This window comes from Rhinolophus ferrumequinum, chromosome 2 (genome assembly GCF_004115265.2).
Source record: "Rhinolophus ferrumequinum isolate MPI-CBG mRhiFer1 chromosome 2, mRhiFer1_v1.p, whole genome shotgun sequence".
Lineage (NCBI taxonomy): Eukaryota > Metazoa > Chordata > Mammalia > Chiroptera > Rhinolophidae > Rhinolophus > Rhinolophus ferrumequinum.
Window position 1 is genome coordinate 106,725,845 of NC_046285.1, and position 18,027 is coordinate 106,743,871.

An 18,027-nucleotide genomic window follows, 5' to 3' on the forward strand; every position below is an offset into this window, starting at 1 on the left:
TAGACAAAGGACAAAGAATGCCGTAGCAGCAGGGGCCTACCTCCTGCTGGCCTGACGAGTGTCACCAGTGGGATATTCATCTTGGTTGTCACCCCCACCATTACTAACAGAAGTACTTAGGTTACGGTTTAGGGGACAGAGATCATCACTTGATAAGCTTACTAAGGACGGTGGGGTTGGTCAAAGTCACAGCGGGGAAAGGACACGGAGATGGGGGTGGTTTTGTTCACACTTACATGTGACACCAGTTCTCTCCCGCCGCCCGCCCCGGGCAGGCTTTCCTCTCCCCTCCCGGCCGGCTCAGCCTTTCTCCTCCTGCACCCTCAGCTGCCTGAACATGGCTGACACTCCCCCTCTGTCCTTCTCCTCCCTTGGCATGGGTGGCATCACTTGCTTCTTCCTACTCCTGTCCCGCTGGCTGCCCCTCATTCTGTGTGGGTCCCCGTCTTCCCAGCCTTCTTGCACGGCCCACTTCCTCTCTCTTCTTGGGTGGTCTCCCCAGTCTGGTGGCTTTGCCGACTGCTTTAGGGTCTTGGGGCTGCCGTAAGCAAGTGCCAGTCCCTGGGCGGACAGGCACAACAGGAATAGATTCTCTCGGGTCCCAGTGGCCACACCTGGTGTGGGGACCACGCTCACTCTGGAGGCTCAAGCCTTCTGCCACCTGCTGGCTCTGAGCATGCCCCAGTCAGCCTGATTCACAGCCGTCCCCCCTCTGTCAGGTCTTCCTCTCCGTGCTCTGAGAGGACACCAGTCACGGGCTCCAGGACCTCCCGCCCTCCAGGAAGAGCTCATCCCGAGATCCGTAATAATTACATCTGTGAAGACCCTGTTCCAGATAAGGTCCCGTTCACAGGGACTGGGGTTAGGACTTGGGCATATCTTGGGGGACACAGTTCGCCCCTCTACATGTACTAACCATCCCCTGATGATTACTGAATGTGTATTTTTGGACCAGACTCATTGGCTCAATTCCCTCTTGGATTTCGGAGAAGCTCTTATACCGAAAATGTCCTGACTCTTGCTTTCTCCTCCCAGGCCACAGGACGGGCTCCTCACTGTCTGCCTCTCGCCGGGACATGTGGCTCTGCACTGCCAGTGGCTCAGGTGGGAACCCTGAGCCCGCTCCCTCACCCGCCCAGGCCATCTGCAAGCCCTGTGCTCCTGGCTCCCCTCGTCACACGACCGCTGCCTCTGCGTGCGCCCCAGTCACGTAGCCGGCCCTTTGCACAACCACAGGGACCCTCCTCAGGCATGAGCCATGTGACGCTTCTGCTTGCACCCTCCCAGGAACACCCCCAGTGCTCACTGTGGCCCATGAGAGTCTGTGTGACCTGGTCCCATGTCTCCCGGGCCCTCACCCTACCCCCCTCCACCCCTCTGCTCAGCCACGCAGCTGGCACTGCCGGCTCTTCTGCCTCAGGTGTCACAGTGTCTCCCTGAGTCATTCTCTGTCCTCGCCTGGTTCCCTCCTTTCATCACCTTCCGACATTTACCTGTTTGTGTGTTGACAGGTAAACAAGCCATGGTTCCCATCTTTGTATTACATAGACATGCTAAAAGGGTGCCCGCTCCTTCCTGGGGCAGGTCTCTGTCTCCTGCTGAAGGTCCAGTCTCCCGGTCCCAGCAGTCCTTGGGTCACGTCCTTGAGGTCTCACAGCCAGGGGCCACTGTCCCCCAGCAGGGGAGCCCGTCACTCTCTGACTTTCCTCTTGTTTATGGTCCCACTCCTCCTGGCCTGTCTGCCGGGAAAGCAGGCCCCCCCAGAACGGTGTCCTGCGTGTGTGGACGCGCATGAGACACTTGTCGGGGGAGTGAATGAATAAATCCAAATGGCTGGAGAATGTGACAGCACATGAGGCCCGGGTGCAAGAACAAACCCGCGGTCGCCGAGTAGGTGGGGGATGCCGAGTGGATTTGGCCGGTAGCACCATTAGGATGGGTTTTTCTCTCCGTGTAAAAATACGTATTTAAAAAATTATATGGATACTGGGTGTTAGGGGGCCAAAAACTGCACTACAATGATTAACTCATGCTTTTCTGCTTGTTTTGCAGACACCACTTGCTTTTGAGTCAAGATGATTTGATGCTTTATAATAAAACTCATTAACCATGATGGCAACACAGACGTTAAGCATAGACAGCTATCCAGATGGGCAACAAGTGAGAGCTGGAGTTTTATTCTGCACTTTCGTTACCATCCGTCGTCCTGGTGCTCGTATAGTAATAATTCACTTCCGTGAGGTTCCAGGTTCAGTTTTAGTGCGTTATGCTAAAGTATCTACTGTATGTTGCTGCTCTCAGAAGGCTCAGCTGTACAATTGTTCACATTATTTCCTCAGTGATACCCAGATTGCCAGTAGTTTTTGCCTACCCCAAATCATATTTTCTTGGGACTTTCCCAAGGCCCGAGTGCAGGCCTGCAGGACTTTCCTCGGCCTCCCACAGCCCTGGGTGTCAGGGGGGCTCATGGCAGGGCCACAGCAGGCTCTCGTATCGCCTGGGGATCCCCCCCCAACATGCTGCTCCCTCGAGGGCCAGAGGCATGGCAGCTGGGAACGGCAGGTGGGGGATAATCTGCTCATGGGTAATTGCAAGTTTACTGCAGCGGTTTTGTTTTTTTTTGTAAACAGAATTCTTTATGTTTAAGGATTTAAATACTTTTTACCTAACTTACAAATAACATAGCTAGTTTAAAGCAATTCGAATGATAACATCTTGAAGACTTCCTTTTATGTTTAATACTGTTTCTTTAAACACAGCTGGTCTTTGCTTTCTGAATACAGTGATTTAAAAAAGCTTTATGATTCTGTATTCCCGAAGTTTAAGGGTGGATGGGAGCATTTCAGCCCTGTCGCGCACGTAGCATATTGGGTCTGAGTGGCTTGTGGTAAGATAAGAAGGGCTTGGGCTGCTTGCTTACACTTGTCTTCTTGTCGTGTCATCAGTGTGGTGTGATAAAGTAGAGACAGGCAGCCACATTGCGTATGTCCCGGTTCCCTTCAGCGGTGGACAGTAAGTGTGATTTGGAAAATCATAAGCATTTCACAGGTGTCAATCCTCGTGTTTAAGTGGTTTGGAAATTTGATCTCTGTTTGAGCCATTTCATAAACATGAAATTCCAAGGAGCTTGTGGGTGGCAGTGTTTGTATCGTTGCCAGTTGGGGAGATGGCCGTGGCCGTCGCCACTGTCGTCCTGTTTGAGAATGGAATACTTAGTAGCAGTTTGTTTCCTGTTCAGTAACAAATTCTCCTCCTCCTTTCACAGATGCAAGTAGTAACAGAGTTAAAAACGGAGCAAGACCCCAACTGCTCTGAACCGGATGTGGAAGGAGTGAGCCCCCCGCCTGTGGGGTCCCAGACGCCCATGGATGCAGACAAACAGGCCATTTATAGGTAACGGAGTCGTAAACCCTGTGCGGTTTCGGAGGAATCGCAAGAGCAGAAAACGTTGTTAAACGCGGCATTAGAGCTGCTAGCGAGGCAGCGTGGTGAGGTGTGATGTGGTAACTCCCATGCTGAAGACTTTCCCAGTTTAAGATGTTATTCCTAATGTCTTTTTTAAAAAGTTTTGGAATATAAATCTGCATTTCAGTTGACCTTACAAAAGATAATCTTCAGGCCCAGGTAGTTTTTTTTTCTGGAGAATTTTACCAAAATTATAAAGAAGTAAAAAGCAGCAAGTCTATACAATCTCTTACAGAAAAGAGATGAGGGAATGCCTCCCAATTCATTTTACAAACAGAGCATCACTGATAACAAAGCCATACAAACGAAAGTATGGATAACTATCCCTCATGAATCTAGACATAAAAATATTAGCAAATTGAATCCAACAACAAAAAATAGTAGGACCGGGTCTTATATTAATTTTTGCTTAAAGATGCATTAGAGCTGATTGTCCAGCTAGGTCTTATTTTTGGGGAAACATGGTCTGTAGTGACCAAGGGAGTTTATCCCGGGAATGCAAGACTAGTTCACTATTCAGAGCTCAATAACAGAAACAGAACTGGCTCTATGTACAGAAAACATGATTGTCTGCATAGAAGATGCCAGTAGCTACCAGAAAACTTCCAGGACTAAATAAGTGACTTTAATAAGGTCACAGGTTACAAGTGCAACACACAGAAACAAATTCTGTTTCTATACCAGTAACATACAATTGGAAACTGAAATAAAAAGAAAATACATTTATAAGAGCTCCAAAAAAAATGTAAGTGTAAACCTCACAAAACACATGCAGAACCTTTATGTTGAAAATTATAAAATGCTGCTGCAAGCAATGACAGTAAACCTAAATACATGGCAGGACATACCATGTTCATGAATTGGAAGACTAACATAGTGAAGACGGCAGTTCTCCTAGAATCCTCCTGTACAGACTTAATGTAGTTCTAATTAAGTTTTAGCAGGATATTTTTGTCATATATACAAGTTAATTCTAAATTTTGTGTGGAAGTCAAAAGAGCTAGATCAGCTAAAACAATTTTGAAAACGAATAAAAGTTGAAGGAATCAGCCTATTTGATTTTAAGGATCTCTGTCTTACAGTAATTAAGACATTGTGATATTATTAAACGGTTAGACATGTGGATCAATGCCACAGATAGAGCCCAGAAATAAATCTACACAAATGTCATTCATTTGACCTTTGGCAGAGGTACAGAAACACTTCAGTGGAGAAAAGGTAGACTTGCTGACAAATGGTGGTGGAACAATCAGACATCTACAGGCAGAAAAAAGAGCCTTGACCTACTCTCACATTTTATACAAAAATGTCCTCAAGGGGCGGCTGGTTAACTCAGCTGGTTAGAGCGCAGTGCTCTTAACAACAAGGTTGCAAGTTCTATCCCCATATGGGCCACTGTGAGCTGCGCCCTCCACAACTAGATTGAAACAACTACTTGACTTGGAGCTGATAGGTCCTGGAAAAACTTATTCTTAAAGTAAATAAAAGTTTTTTTTAAAAATACTCAAAACGTATTATAGACTTAAATGTAGGATTTAAAACTGTAATACTGGTATATCCATACAGTGGAATATTATTCGTCCATAAAAAGGAATGAGGTTGATGATTGTTACAGCATTGATGAGCCTTGAAAACATCATGCTAAGTGAAAGAAGCCAGACACGAAAGGCCACATGTTGTATGATTTCGGTTATATGAAATGTCCCATTCTAACGGCAAATCTGTAGAGACAGAAAGCAGATTCGTGGTGGCCTGGGGCTGGGGCTTGGGGCTAACGTGGAGAGTGACTGCTCAGGGCGCCTGGTTTCTTCTGGGGTGATGACAGTGTTCTCACACTGACTGTGGGTGTGCTAAAAGCCATTGAACTGTACACTTGGACTGAATTACATCTCAATAACCCCACGTACATACATCCCAAAACATTCTCGTGCAAATGTACAATGTCCGTGTTTTCTGGTTTTCTTTCCCCCAGGCATCCACTATTTCCATTATTAGCTTTGTTGTTTGAAAAATGTGAACAATCCACGCAGGGCTCAGAAGGCACAACTTCTGCCAGTTTCGATGTGGATATTGAAAATTTTGTAAGGAAGCAGGAGAAGGAAGGAAAACCCTTCTTTTGTGAAGACCCGGAAACTGACAATTTAGTGAGTAAAATAAGTGTTTTATTTTTTATTTTTTATTTCTTCTGAACTTAAATTCTGTTCAACAAATTTTAAACTTCCGGTTAGAGCTGCAGACCGTTTAGGGGAGAACCGTCCAGTTCATGAACTGACTTCCTTTAGCGTGTGTGTGAGAAATGGCTTCTGGCCTTCTCTAGTTGCCCTTTGCTGTGATAACCAGAGAAGCTGGTTTGAGCCTGTGTCCTCGTGGACGGGGGTTCACTTCTCCCCTAAACGTTGGTACAGGTGTCTTAGGGCTGGTGTGCTCCCCTGCTTTCCTTCTCAGGCAGCATGTCTGCCCAGCTTCAGCACCTGGCTTTCCCCGATCATGGACCCATGACGGTTTTCCAGGACAGCTCTGTGTGGAGGTTCACACTGATTTGTGGGGGTGACAAGCTTATGAGACGGAGAGGCCCACGGGCACACAGCAGGGACAGGCTTACCGAAGGGCATGAGGCCCCCACTGCCTCCGAGGTCCTTCTGTGAGTGCCTCCTCCTGGTCCCGGGCTCTAAGGTTCAGGGTTCTCTGTGGAGTTAACATCACTGCTGAACCCCCAGGAGTGGTGCCTCTCCGTCTGCTGGAGCACGGTCAGCCGGGTCTGGGGCACGCACCTGCACTGGGTTTCTGCGAGAGCCTGCCGGCTTCCAAAGCAAACCCCATCAGGGCCCTTCTCAGCAGGCTGGGGTCTAGGGACCTTTCCTGAATACATTGTCCAGGTCTTAGTTACTTTTTAAAAATGTGTTATTACATATTCAGCCCTTACAGATTTGATAGGTGAGTTATCTAACTTGGAGTCTGTTTCCTCATCTTTGAATGGGGCTAACAGCGCCTGCCCCTTTGGGCTGAGGATCAGAAGCTCTCTCTGCTGTCAGTGAGTGGGGAGCAGGAGCGAGAGCGGCCAGAGTGGTCCCAGGCTGGCAGGGACAAGGCTCTGCTGACTGCTGTCACAGCAAAGCTTGATGCTTGTTACCAGTGGTTCATCCCACAGATTCGTGGTAATTGTCACACACCAAGGTCACGGGAAGGACCTGAGCTTTGGGTTGTGGATTTGCAGGCAGGTTATCACTGTCAGTTATCTACTGCTGTGGGACAAATTACCCAGACACAGTGACTTCATGTAAAACTATAACACTGAGAAAAATCGTAGGAGAAAATCTTCAATGTCTAGGGCTAATCTAGGCCTAGGCAAAGGGTTCTTAGGCTTGACAGCAAAAGCATGTCCATAAAAGGCAGAGGTGATAAGATGAACTTCATCGAAGTTAAGACCTGCCGTGAGGTGGGTACAGATTCATCCTCGTTCATGGAGGAAGAACCAGGAGCAGAGTGAGGGGTAGATGCGAGTCGGTGAGGCTGGCTGAGGCCTGGCTGGTCCTGGCACTGGACTTGCCGAGGTCGGCATCGGAAATGTCCCTCTTGTCTGCATAGCAGATGGAGTCGAAATGCCAAACCACGGGTCGGGGGGCTGGAATGATTTGCCATTTTGTGTGATGTCTGATGTTATTCCACTTCTGTTACTGGCAGCACAGATGGCAGTGGCTGCACAGTGTTCAGGCTGATGACTAAGAACTGTTGTTATATGGTGATCATTGTAACTTAACTCGATGCTGCCTTTTTCTCGTCTGAAAGTCTTCATTTTCTCTGCTTCTAGATGGTAAAAGCAATCCAGGTTTTGCGTATTCATCTTCTTGAGCTGGAAAAGGTTAATGAACTCTGCAAAGATTTCTGCAGTCGATACATTGCTTGTCTAAAAACGAAATGAACAGTGAGACTCTCCTGAGTGGAGAACCTGGAAGCCCGTACTCCCCTGTCCAGTCCCAGGTATTTATGTTTGGTCCCGCTCTACTTCCTGGTCATTGTAACACCGGCGAGGGTGGAAGGGGTTGGTTCCCAAGGCCACCAACCCTTTCAGCAGTGTCGCGGGCTGCCTTCATGGCTGTCCTGCTCAAGGGTCCTCCTGATCTCTGACCTTGGCCCGGGCTGGGAGAGATCTCTCCAGACAGACAGACAGACAGACAGCTCCCCTGGCTTTGTGTACTGAATGCAGTGAGGCCCCGATCTGTGCCCTGGACCCCATGTTTCTGGAAAATAAGTTCCAGCCATTTCTCGCTTTTTTTCTTTTTTTAGCATATATTTTTAAAAATTGTGGTAATATGCTCATATCATAAAATTTACCATCCTAACTGTTTTTAAGTGCACCCATTCAGTGGTTATAAGCACATTCACACTGTTGTGCAGCCATCACCAACCATCTATCTCCAGAACTTTCCATCTTCCCAAATAAAACACTGGCTCCCCATTTCCCCTCCCCAACCCCTGGCACCACCATTGACTGTCTGTCTCTTTGGATTTGACGACTAGAGACCATATCTGAGGGACATCATACCACATTTGTCCTTTTGTGTTTGGCTTCTTCACTCTTTGTAATGTCCTCAAGGTTCCTTCCTGTTGAACTACTGTTACATTTTAGCCGTTCTGGTCCTGTGTAGTCACATTTCGTCGTGGGGGTAGTTTGCGTCTGCCTGATGGCTAATGATACTGGCCATCTTTTCATGGGCTTATTTGCCATCTGCACATCCCCTTGGATAGAATGTCTGCTCGTGTTTTTTGCCCATTTCTAATTACTATCTTCTCCCATTTAGTAGGTCGTCTTTTCATTTTGTTGATGGTTTCCTTCGCTTTGCAAAAAGGTTTTAGTTTGATGTCATCCCATTTGTTTATTTTTTCTTTTGTTTCCTTTGCCTGAGGAGACAGATCCAAAAAGATATTGCTAAAAGTGATGTCAGAGATTTACTGCCTATGTTTGCTTCTAGGGATTTTATGGTTTCGGGTCTTACATATAAGTCTTTAATCCATTTTGAGTTTATTTTTGTTGATGGTGTAAGAAAGTGGCCCAATGTCATCGTTTTGCATGTATCTGTTCAGTTTTCCCAGTACCGTTTATTGAAGAGACTGTGTTTACCCCATTCTTTACCCTTGCCTCCTTTGTTGTACATTAAATGTTCGTATCAGTGAGGATTTATTTCTAGACTCTATTCAACATTTTTAAATATTGACAATCCTGTTTATTAACTTTTCCTTTGATGAGTCATGCTTTCCGTATCAAATATAAGAGCTCTTTGCCTAGCTCTAGGTCCCCAAACTTTTCTTACTTTTTTTCTGAAAGTTTTATGTTTTACATTTTTAAATCCATGACTCATTGTGAGTTAACGTTTGTATAAAGTGTGAGGGTTTAGGCTTAGGTTCATTTGTGTGCCTCTGGAGGCCACTTGCTCCAGCATCGTTTGTTTAAAAGGCTGTCCTTCATTAAACTGCTTTCGTACCTTGTCACAAGGTAGTTGGGCATATTTATAGGGTCTATTTCTGTGTCCTTTGTTCTGTTTCATTGATCTATGTATTTATACCATATAGTCTTGATTACTGTAGCTGTGTAATAAATTTCAAAATGGATAGGCTGATTCCTCCCACTTTATTTTTTTCAAAATATTTTAGCTATTTCTAATTCCTTTGCCTTTTCATGTAACTTTTAGAATAATCTTGTCTATTCTAAAAAAAAGTTAGCAAGATTTTGGTAGGAATTCATTAAACCTATATATTATTTTGGGGAGACTTGACAATCTTTTACTATGTTAACTCTTCCAGTTCACAAATATGGTATGTTTATTTACAACTGTTTATTTATTCTATGATTTCTTTCATTAGAGTTTTACAGTTTTCAACATATAAGTTTTACACATGTGGTTTGCATTATACCCAAGTATTTCATTTTTTGAGCAATTGTAAGTGGTATTAACTTTGCCAGTATATAGAAACACACTTGATTTTTATTTATTTATTTAGGGAATATTGGGGAACAGTGTGTATCTCCGGAGCCCATCAGCTCCAAGTCAAATCGTTGTCCTTCAATCTAGTTGTGGAGGGCACAGCTCAGCCCAAGTTCAGTCTTAGTTGCGGGGGGCGCAGCCCACCATCCCATGTGGGAATTGAACTGGCAACCTTGTTGTTGAGAGCTCGCGCTCTAACCAACTGAGCCATCCAGCTGCCACAGAAACACACTTGATTTTTAATGTTTTTCTTGTATCCTATGACCCTGTTAAACTCACTTATTGGTTCTAGAAGGTCCTTTTTATAGATTCTTTAGGATTTTTCTACCTATTCAATCATGTCATCTGCAAATAGGGACAGTTCTAGTTCTTCCTTCTGATCTATATGCTTTTTATTCCTTTTCTTCCCTTATTGCATTAGCGAGAACATCAGTACTATCCTGAATAGGATTGGTGACAGGCAGGCATCCTTTGCTTTTTTCCCAGTCTTATGGGAAAAGTGTTTGGCTTTCACTATTAATTTAATTTCAATGGTATTTTTTTTCCTAGATGCCCTTTATCAAGGTGAAGTTCCCTCTATTATTTTTCTGAGAGTTTTTATTATGTTGAATTTTCTCAAATGCTTTCCCTGCATGGATTAATATGATTATGTGCTTTTGTTTTTTACATTTTATTGGGGAATATTGGGGAACAGTGTGTTTCTCCAGGGCCCATCAGCTCCAAGTTGCCGTCCTTCAATCTAGTTGTGGAGGGCGCAGCTCAGCTCCAAGTGCAGTTGACGTTTTCAATCTTTAGCTGCAGGGGGCGCAGCCCACCATTCCATGTGGGAATTGAACCTGCAACCTTGTTGAAAGCTCATGCTCTAACCAACTGAGCCATCCAGCCACCCTTCCAGAAGCTCAGTGGCAGCTCATCTTCAATCTAGTTGTGGAAGGTGCAGCTCACTGGCCCATGTGGGAATCGAACTGGTAACTCTGTTGTTTAGAGCTGGCGCTCTAACCACTGAGCCATCCAGCTGCCCCTGATTATGTGATTTTTCTTCTTTTGCCTGTTAGTAAGTTACATTACTTGATTTTTTTTTTTTTTTTTGAATATTGAACAATACTTGCATTCCTGGAATAAACTCTGCTTGGTCAGGGCACATAATTCTTTTCATATGTATGGATTCCTGAATTCTGTTTGGCAATATTTTGTGAACCAATTTTTGTGTCTATATTGAGGGATATTGGCCTGTAGTTATCTTTTCTGGAACAGTCTTTGTCTAGGTTTGATGTCAAGATAATACAAGCTTCAAAAACAATTTGGAGAATAGTTCTTCCATTTTCTGGGAGAGATTATCAGAATTGGTATTAATTTTTCTCTACATGTTTGATGGAATTCTTCAGTGACAGTACCTTGACCTGGAGATTTCTTTTTGAAGGTTTCTAATTACGAATTCAGTTTCCTTAATAGTTATAGGGCTAGTCATATTTATCTACTTCATGTTGGGTTTTGTCTACAATGTCAAATTTATGTGTGTCAAGTTGTTCAAAGTATTCCCTTTTTGCCTTTTGATGTCTGTGGGGTCTGTAGTGATCTCTCCTATTTCATTCCTCATATTGGTAGTTTGTCTTCCCTGTTAGTCTTACTAGTCTTCTTTTCTGTTAGTCTTACTAGAGGTTTATCAATGTATCAATCTTTTCAAAGAATGCTGCTTTTTTTCATTGATTTTTTTTTCTGTTGTTTTTTTAGTTTCATTGTTATCTGCTTTGATCTTTATTTTTTCCTTCCTTTTGCTTGCTTTGGTTTTATCTTGTTCCTCTTTCTCTAGGTTATTATTATTTTTTTTTTGGAGGGCACAGCTCACAGTGGCCGTGCTGGGATTGAACCAGCAACCTTGGTGCTACCAGCACCACGCTCTAGCCAACTCAGCTAACCGGCCACCCACCTAGGTTCTTGATATGGGAGCTTGGATTATTAATTTGGATGGCTCTACTTTTACTTTGACCAAGTTGATGTGGCAGACTTTACGTGTACCTGCCAACACTTACACTTGCACATTGTAAGCTCACTACTAGCCCACAGAGTAGTCGTCTCTGGGTGATAAGCCCTTATGCTATGTTACTGCTCAAATACATGGGTGCCTGCGTGCGCCAGAGCCCATGCTACATGCCAGGTGCGGAGATCTCTTCCCTTGCCAACCACCAATCCAGCCATCACAGTCAGTGATGACCTAACTTCCGATGAGTAGAATCTTTGACATGGTGTTTACAAGCATTTGCATGGAGCGTGCTGCAAGCCAGGCCCAGCCCCAGCACTCCACACACGAGCACACAGGGAGGCGGGGCTCAGATGGGCGCAGTGCTGGGTAGGGCAGTGTGGAGCTGTGTGGGTGCGGGGCTGACCCTGCACCGCCCTGAACCTCCCCAGCCTGTGGCATCATCTTCTGAAAATGCTCATCCTGTCCAGGAGGCTTCGGTTCTTGGAAAATCAAGAGTCTGAGCCACACCGAACGGAAAGATGTGTGATGGTATTGGTAGTTCTGGTCTCTTAGTCATACCTCCAGGACCGTAAGGTGTGGTTAACATGTCATGAGATGAAAGTTAGTATGTTGGAAGCCAGACTGAAGCTAATGTCTCGGTACTGATCGTCATGTTTAATATTCAGCCAGCTTTGCATCTCTCGGTTTCCAGGTACGCAAAGCGGGCTTTGTGGAAGGCTTGTCATCTGACTGTGCTCTTTGCCTCAAGCATCTTTCCTTTACTTCTGAGGCCATTAAGCTGCTTGTTTTGAAGTTGTAAACACGGTGTTCTGTTTTCTAAGAATCCCTTCCTGGTTTGTTTCTGACCTACAGCAGATTCAAAGTGCCATCACAGGCACCCTCAGCCCCCAGGGAATCGTGGTGCCAGCTTCCGCACTGCAACAGGGAAACGTAACCATGGCAACCGTGGCAGGTATGGCAATGGGAAAAGGGACACCTTTTCCTGGAGCTTTTACAGAAGTCCTTTATAGTAGAACAGAGACGTGTATAAATACCGGGGGTGCCAAACATATGTACACATGGACACTCTGGTCAGCGTTGCTCAAGCAGTAGTTCACCATCATCAGAAGTGTCTGGATGCTGATGGTAACCACTTGAGCACCTCTTGTCATTGCAGAAATCAAAGGTGACTTGTATTCATCTGTTGTTATCGGTATATATTATTACAATTTTAATACAGATTTTTCCTTTCTTAAAATGTATGCGTGAAAAAACATTTTCTAGCTCCCTCTGTATAATTTTTAGTCAAAACAGTTCCCTAAAAGGAGTGCCAGCATCGACAGCTCTCTGAGTGCTTGTTTCTTGTTCTTGTTCAGTAACAAACACTTGATGCAAATTGTGTTTCCCTACCAAAAAATACTGGGAAGCAAGGTTTTATATGGGAGGGAACTATAGAGCAAAACCCAATTGCAATTTTCAAATAACGTTTTTTAATTGTGCGCTTAGCAGCACCTGGAAAATCTTAACTTGCATCCTTAATTGATGACAAGCAGATAAAAACGCAATCTTAGTCTCAGTGTTACTTGTGTAATAAGAACCACCCCAGGAAGGGGACACACTCGAGCATTCCCTGGCACACTACCACCATGAAAATGGGACTAGGCACATAAGGAAGCGGGAGAGATTTACGCAAAAAAGCCCCACAGGACAGCACAAAGGGAATCCTCCACCGGGAAATAAAGCACATTTCATCCAAAAAATAACTGTAGTTAGTTGCCATTTAATGCCTTTGGCCAGGTCCTTTGATACGTGCAACTGGGGAGAGTAGAAAACAGAGGCAAGCAGAAGGAAGGGGGTGCAAACCTCGGAGCCAACCGTGCCCTATGCCGCCTGCCTGCCTGTAAGGGGCACAGGGCTGCCCGTGGGCACAGTGCCTCCCTCATGGGCCTGAGCGCAAGTCGGCGAGCAAAGTGTTGGTCATTTGAAATGAAGTGAAAAGCTTCTCAAACTACAGATTTTATTCTTTCCATTGTATATTGAGAAGATTGGTTTTTAAATCACTGACATTTGAATGTAATTTAATTTTTTTCTTCCTTTTCGAGGTGGCACAGTTTATCAGCCTGTCACAGTTGTGACTCCTCAAGGTCAAGTAGTGACACAGGCGCTGTCGCCTGGTACAATAAGGATCCAGAACTCCCAGGTGCGTGTGCCCTTCCTTTGGAACAGTTCAGGGGGGGGGGGGGGGGGGGTGTTGCACAGATGGGGACGCAGGTCGAGCCAGACGTGAGCCGTTCCCTCTGCGTGAAGATACTTGTCTCAGATTTGCTTTCATGTAGCCATCTTCAGTTAATCTGTATGTCACTGTTTTGGTTTTTTTTTTAACTCTTCATCACCTTTATTGTAGAAAAGTTGCGAAGTTTAGAAAAGTGTAAAGAAGCAGAAAAAAAGCCGTCCATTATACCTCCCCTCAAGCAACCAGTGTTGTCTGGTTTGGCGTTGGACTGTGTAGCTGTCTCCATGTCAGGAAATGTGGGGCCGCGTTGACGGGCTCCCCCTGTGTCACAGCGGGGCCACAGCAGCTTTTCAGACCACACCCAGCTGCCTGCACCTCTGGTGTGTGTTGGCCGAGCTTGGCCTCTGACTTTTCTGCTGTGCCCCCTGCTAAGCCAGAGGAGGGCTGGTTCTCATGGTGTCCCAGCCACTTGGGTGAGGTCCTGCCACACCCTGGGGAGACCCTTGAGAGAGGGTTCCCCTTCCCCTCTCTTCACTGCCCAGTGGGGCCCTGCTCCAAGAAGGCTCATCTGCTGTCCTCCCCACAGCCCACCACCTGCTGGGGGACACCAGCTGCCAGAGCATGGGGACAGCTTTGCAGGCAGAAGTGACAGAGCTGCAAATGCTATGACACATTGTGACCTTGGGAAGGTCCTACCCTCTCTGCTCAGGGACCCTAAGTCTTTGGGAAAATAAGACAGACTCGATGGTCTGCCAGAACCCTCTAAGTTGTGGGGACACACCACACACAACACACACACACACACACACACACAAATGCACGCGTCACATGTAGCTGCGTTTAAATCAGCGACAGTGTTTCTGTTGTACGTTCTTATTTGAGGGCATCGATTCTTTCTGTCTGTTAGTTGCTTGTCTTTGGTCTGCATAGATGTTTTCTGTATCCTTATTAGCAACTTTGGGATCCCACTTTGGGGCTGCGGGTGTTTTCCTGCTTCAGACAGCAGATAGGAGAGGGCTGGCGTGTGAAGCCGGGCTTTCTACTTTTAACTTCAGAAAAGGTTTCACTGGACAAAGTCGCTGGGGTGGGGCAGTGGCTACCGACAGGGGGTTGGGGGGGTGGCGAGCAGAGGTCACCTGGGCACACACGGGCCTCGGACACAGCGGTGGGGGTGGGGCTAGGCCCCCTGCACTGTCCCTGGGTCCCCAGCTGCCTTCCTGTCCCCGTAGCTTCTCATCTATAGTCGCTGAGGACATAAAGCAGGGCCCCGTTTGCAGGGCTGCCCAGGAGTAAAGTGAGCTGTTGTGAGAGGGAAATAGTTTCATGAGATGCCTTACTCACCATTAGAGCTTCACTCGTCCTGTTGTTGGAGAAGGAAGTTTTCTACTTAACTGAGTTTTCTTACGAAGATTACTGGTTTAAATTACAAACAGACCAAGTTTGGATTATTTCAGTAGAACAGCAGCCCTTCGGCAGGCTGGTGAGCATGACGCCCTTGCTTCCTGGGCGTGTGAGCTGCGTCTGCGCTGGTCCGCAGTGGCTTCCGGGGGCCTAGTCCTCCTGGCCTGTCCTCCCTGTTGTTACTGCTCCAGAGTGGCAGCGCTGGGAAGCCAGAGAAAGGAGCTGGGCCCCTGAGAGTAACTAGACCTGCCAGAGCTGGGCGTCCTTACAAAGCTGTAACGCCTGTCCGTGACAATAACGATCCTGTCATAGCTATGTGGGCAGCTCTGGGCTCTTTTTCCTCCTTTTTGGCCAAAGTTTGGGTTCTTGTGCTTCGGTAATTAGGGTGAGTAGCTGACCGGTGAGAACTGCTATGTTGTTGGGTCAGAAGCCTCAGGCTTGGTTTTATCAAGCAAGTTGGTGATGACGATGACTCCTGTTGTCACTCTGCTGGTTGGCATCACGGGTGAACCGCGGCAGTGGGGGGCCGGTGGGGGGTGGCGGGGGCCGGTGGGGGCATAGGGGGCAGTGGGGAGCGGTGGGGGGACCGGTGGGGGGTGGCGGGGGCCATCATGGACTGGTCCCATGCCGTCCGGCCTGCCCCCAGCACCAGTCCCTGCCATTGTGGGGCACGTTCTGACCCAGTAGCGATCTGTCAGAAGTGGCAGGGTTTGGATTCTCTTCCTATGGCATTTCTACAGAAGCATCTTTAATTATACTTCTAGGACAGACCCACTTACAAACATTTATTTGAGAAAACGAGAAGTAACCAGGGGAGTCAGATTTCGTTGATCTCTCCCTCCCCTTTCCCCAGCAGTCTTATTTCTACAACCCTTATTCATATTGAAGACATTCTCAGGAGCTGCCTGAAATCTCTTTTAGACTAGAAGCTCGGATTTTATCAAGTCTATTTCTAGAGGAAGCGAGATGCGAGATGAGCACAGGTGGTGGAAGAGAGGGCGTGGGGCTCCCCTGTCTGAGGGTGCATGCCTCAGGCCTTCTTGGTGTCCATCGCATCTGCCCCCCGGAAGAGGGCTCTGCACAGCTGAGATACTAGGGGAAGTAGTTACAAAGCGGAAGGACCCGTCGCCTAGACACTAGCCCTGACGGCGCACCAGTGTCTATGGCTCTGCTGGAAATCAGTCATTTATCCCTGCGGCCTTGGTTATTTGCTCCGTCTGAGGTCGTGAACTGCTGGGATGCATCATAATTTTCTGTACTTTCTAACATGATTTTTCAATTGTTTAAAAGCTTCAGTTACAGTTAAACCAAGACCTGAGCATCTTGCATCAAGATGATGGCTCCTCGAAGAATAAGAGGGGGGTCCTGCCGAAGCATGCCACCAGTGTGATGAGGTCCTGGCTCTTTCAGCACATTGGGGTAAGGGCGGCGACTTCACGGGTAGCCAGGCCCTCCAGGACCTGTCTGGGCCAGTAGGCCTGCGTTTAAGTATCTGTATCTTTTTAACTGTCCATATTGGGTTCAGCGTGGGACAGAGGGAGGGTTACCAAAAAATGGAGGACGTCGCTTCAAGAACCTGAAATGAGGGGGCTCCTGGTGAACAGGGACTCCCTCCCTCGGCTTGTGTGAACTGTCTGCGTGTAGGACTCCCTCCCTCGGCTTGTGTGAACTGTCTGCGTGTAGGACTCCCTCCTCGGCTTGTGTGAACTGTCTGCGTGTACGTGGGGGCGGCTCCCGTGGGGTGACCGCTGAGGGAGGTCGGGGGCAGGGGGAAGACGAGGCTTTTGGGCAAAACCTCAGAAAAGAGCGCTGTTTCCTATGTTGGATTTTAAGGACGATGTGCTAAGGTCGGAGGTGGAGCTGGGGCGCTGGGCGTGGACAGGGCTGCAGACGGCCTGCTGACCTTGACGTGGCGCTGGCCAGCAGCAGCGCTGTCCCCCGCCCTGTGTGAGCGCCCCACTTCCTCAGCGGGTCCGGGCCGTCCTCTCCGGGAGGACGCCCTGTCTCGGGGAGCACACAGCTGCTGGCGGACTTACCGGGGCAGATGAGCTCACTACCAAGTTGAGTCCCTCAGGCCTCAGGCTGCTGACCTCAGGGGCAGCGCCATTCGGCCTAGCGGCCAGGGTCAGCACTGACCAGGGCGGCTGTGAGCAGCGGGCGGGGACAGGCACCGCTGCGTGACAGGCGTGTCGGGGCCGTGGGAAGAGCCTGCGGGGGCACAGGTGCCGAGGCCATCCCTGAGGTCCGGGGGACACGGCAAAGGAGTCCAGCAGGAGGCTGCCCCGTGCGCGGTTCATGAGAACCAGCTGTCCAGCCAGCGCTTCCCTGAGGTTTTCTCTGTGTACATGTGGTCGCCTGCTCCTTCAGCAGCCTTGCCCCCAGGCTGTCCCTGAGAGCGGGGCTGGCTCGTCCCCAGTGTGCCCCTCTCCTCCCTGCCCTCGTTATCCGCTCGTGCCTTTGGCTGCTGGCCGCGTCCTCTCCAAGCCCATCTTTGTCTCCATCCCGGTGCTGTGGCTGTCGGCTGAGGGGTCCGGGGGGGCCCCGTCTCCCCAGGCCCTTTCTCTGCCCTCACCCTTTCTTGGTGCCCGCCACCTGCGTCCAAAGCTTGCATTGGTCCCTTGGTGCCTTTCTCCATCCTCACCCTGAGTGTGAGCCCCAACAGGCTGGCTCAGCCATCACGCCTCCCTCTGGGTTTGGCCTTGTCACTGTTGCTTGCCCCCCCATACTCTAGTTGGCATTGGGCTCCTCTGAGGAGTAGGGACCCGGGGAGACTGGCTCCCGGCTTTGAATCGGCAGGTGATGCCACCGAGCAATCCTGAGGGGGTGACCCTGAAGGAGCCCCCAGCTTCTCCCTCCTCTGCTGTCCGTCGTCCATGGAGCTGCTCCCGCCATCAGAGCTGGTCATATGTCTGGACAGGGAACAGTGTGGCCACGTCTAGAAATTTGTCCTGAAAAGATTCACCAGACAGTGAAAGATTTGACGAATA

At 47.9% G+C, this 18,027-nt stretch overlaps 1 protein-coding gene across 1 annotated transcript in view; it reads left to right on the plus strand.

Annotated features, from left to right (window-relative positions):
• The first annotated feature begins 329 nt into the window (after positions 1 to 329).
• PKNOX1 (PBX/knotted 1 homeobox 1) overlaps positions 330 to 18,027 on the plus strand; it is a 30,793-nt gene continuing 13,095 nt past the window's right edge. The window contains 10 exon segments of the mRNA XM_033131556.1: positions 330 to 840; positions 1,036 to 1,104; positions 2,053 to 2,160; positions 3,266 to 3,393; positions 5,438 to 5,609; positions 7,274 to 7,376; positions 7,379 to 7,443; positions 12,280 to 12,379; positions 13,509 to 13,606; positions 16,331 to 16,459. Of these exon segments, the coding sequence (XP_032987447.1) occupies positions 2,110 to 2,160; positions 3,266 to 3,393; positions 5,438 to 5,609; positions 7,274 to 7,376; positions 7,379 to 7,443; positions 12,280 to 12,379; positions 13,509 to 13,606; positions 16,331 to 16,459 (846 nt within the window). The 5' untranslated portion in view covers positions 330 to 840; positions 1,036 to 1,104; positions 2,053 to 2,109.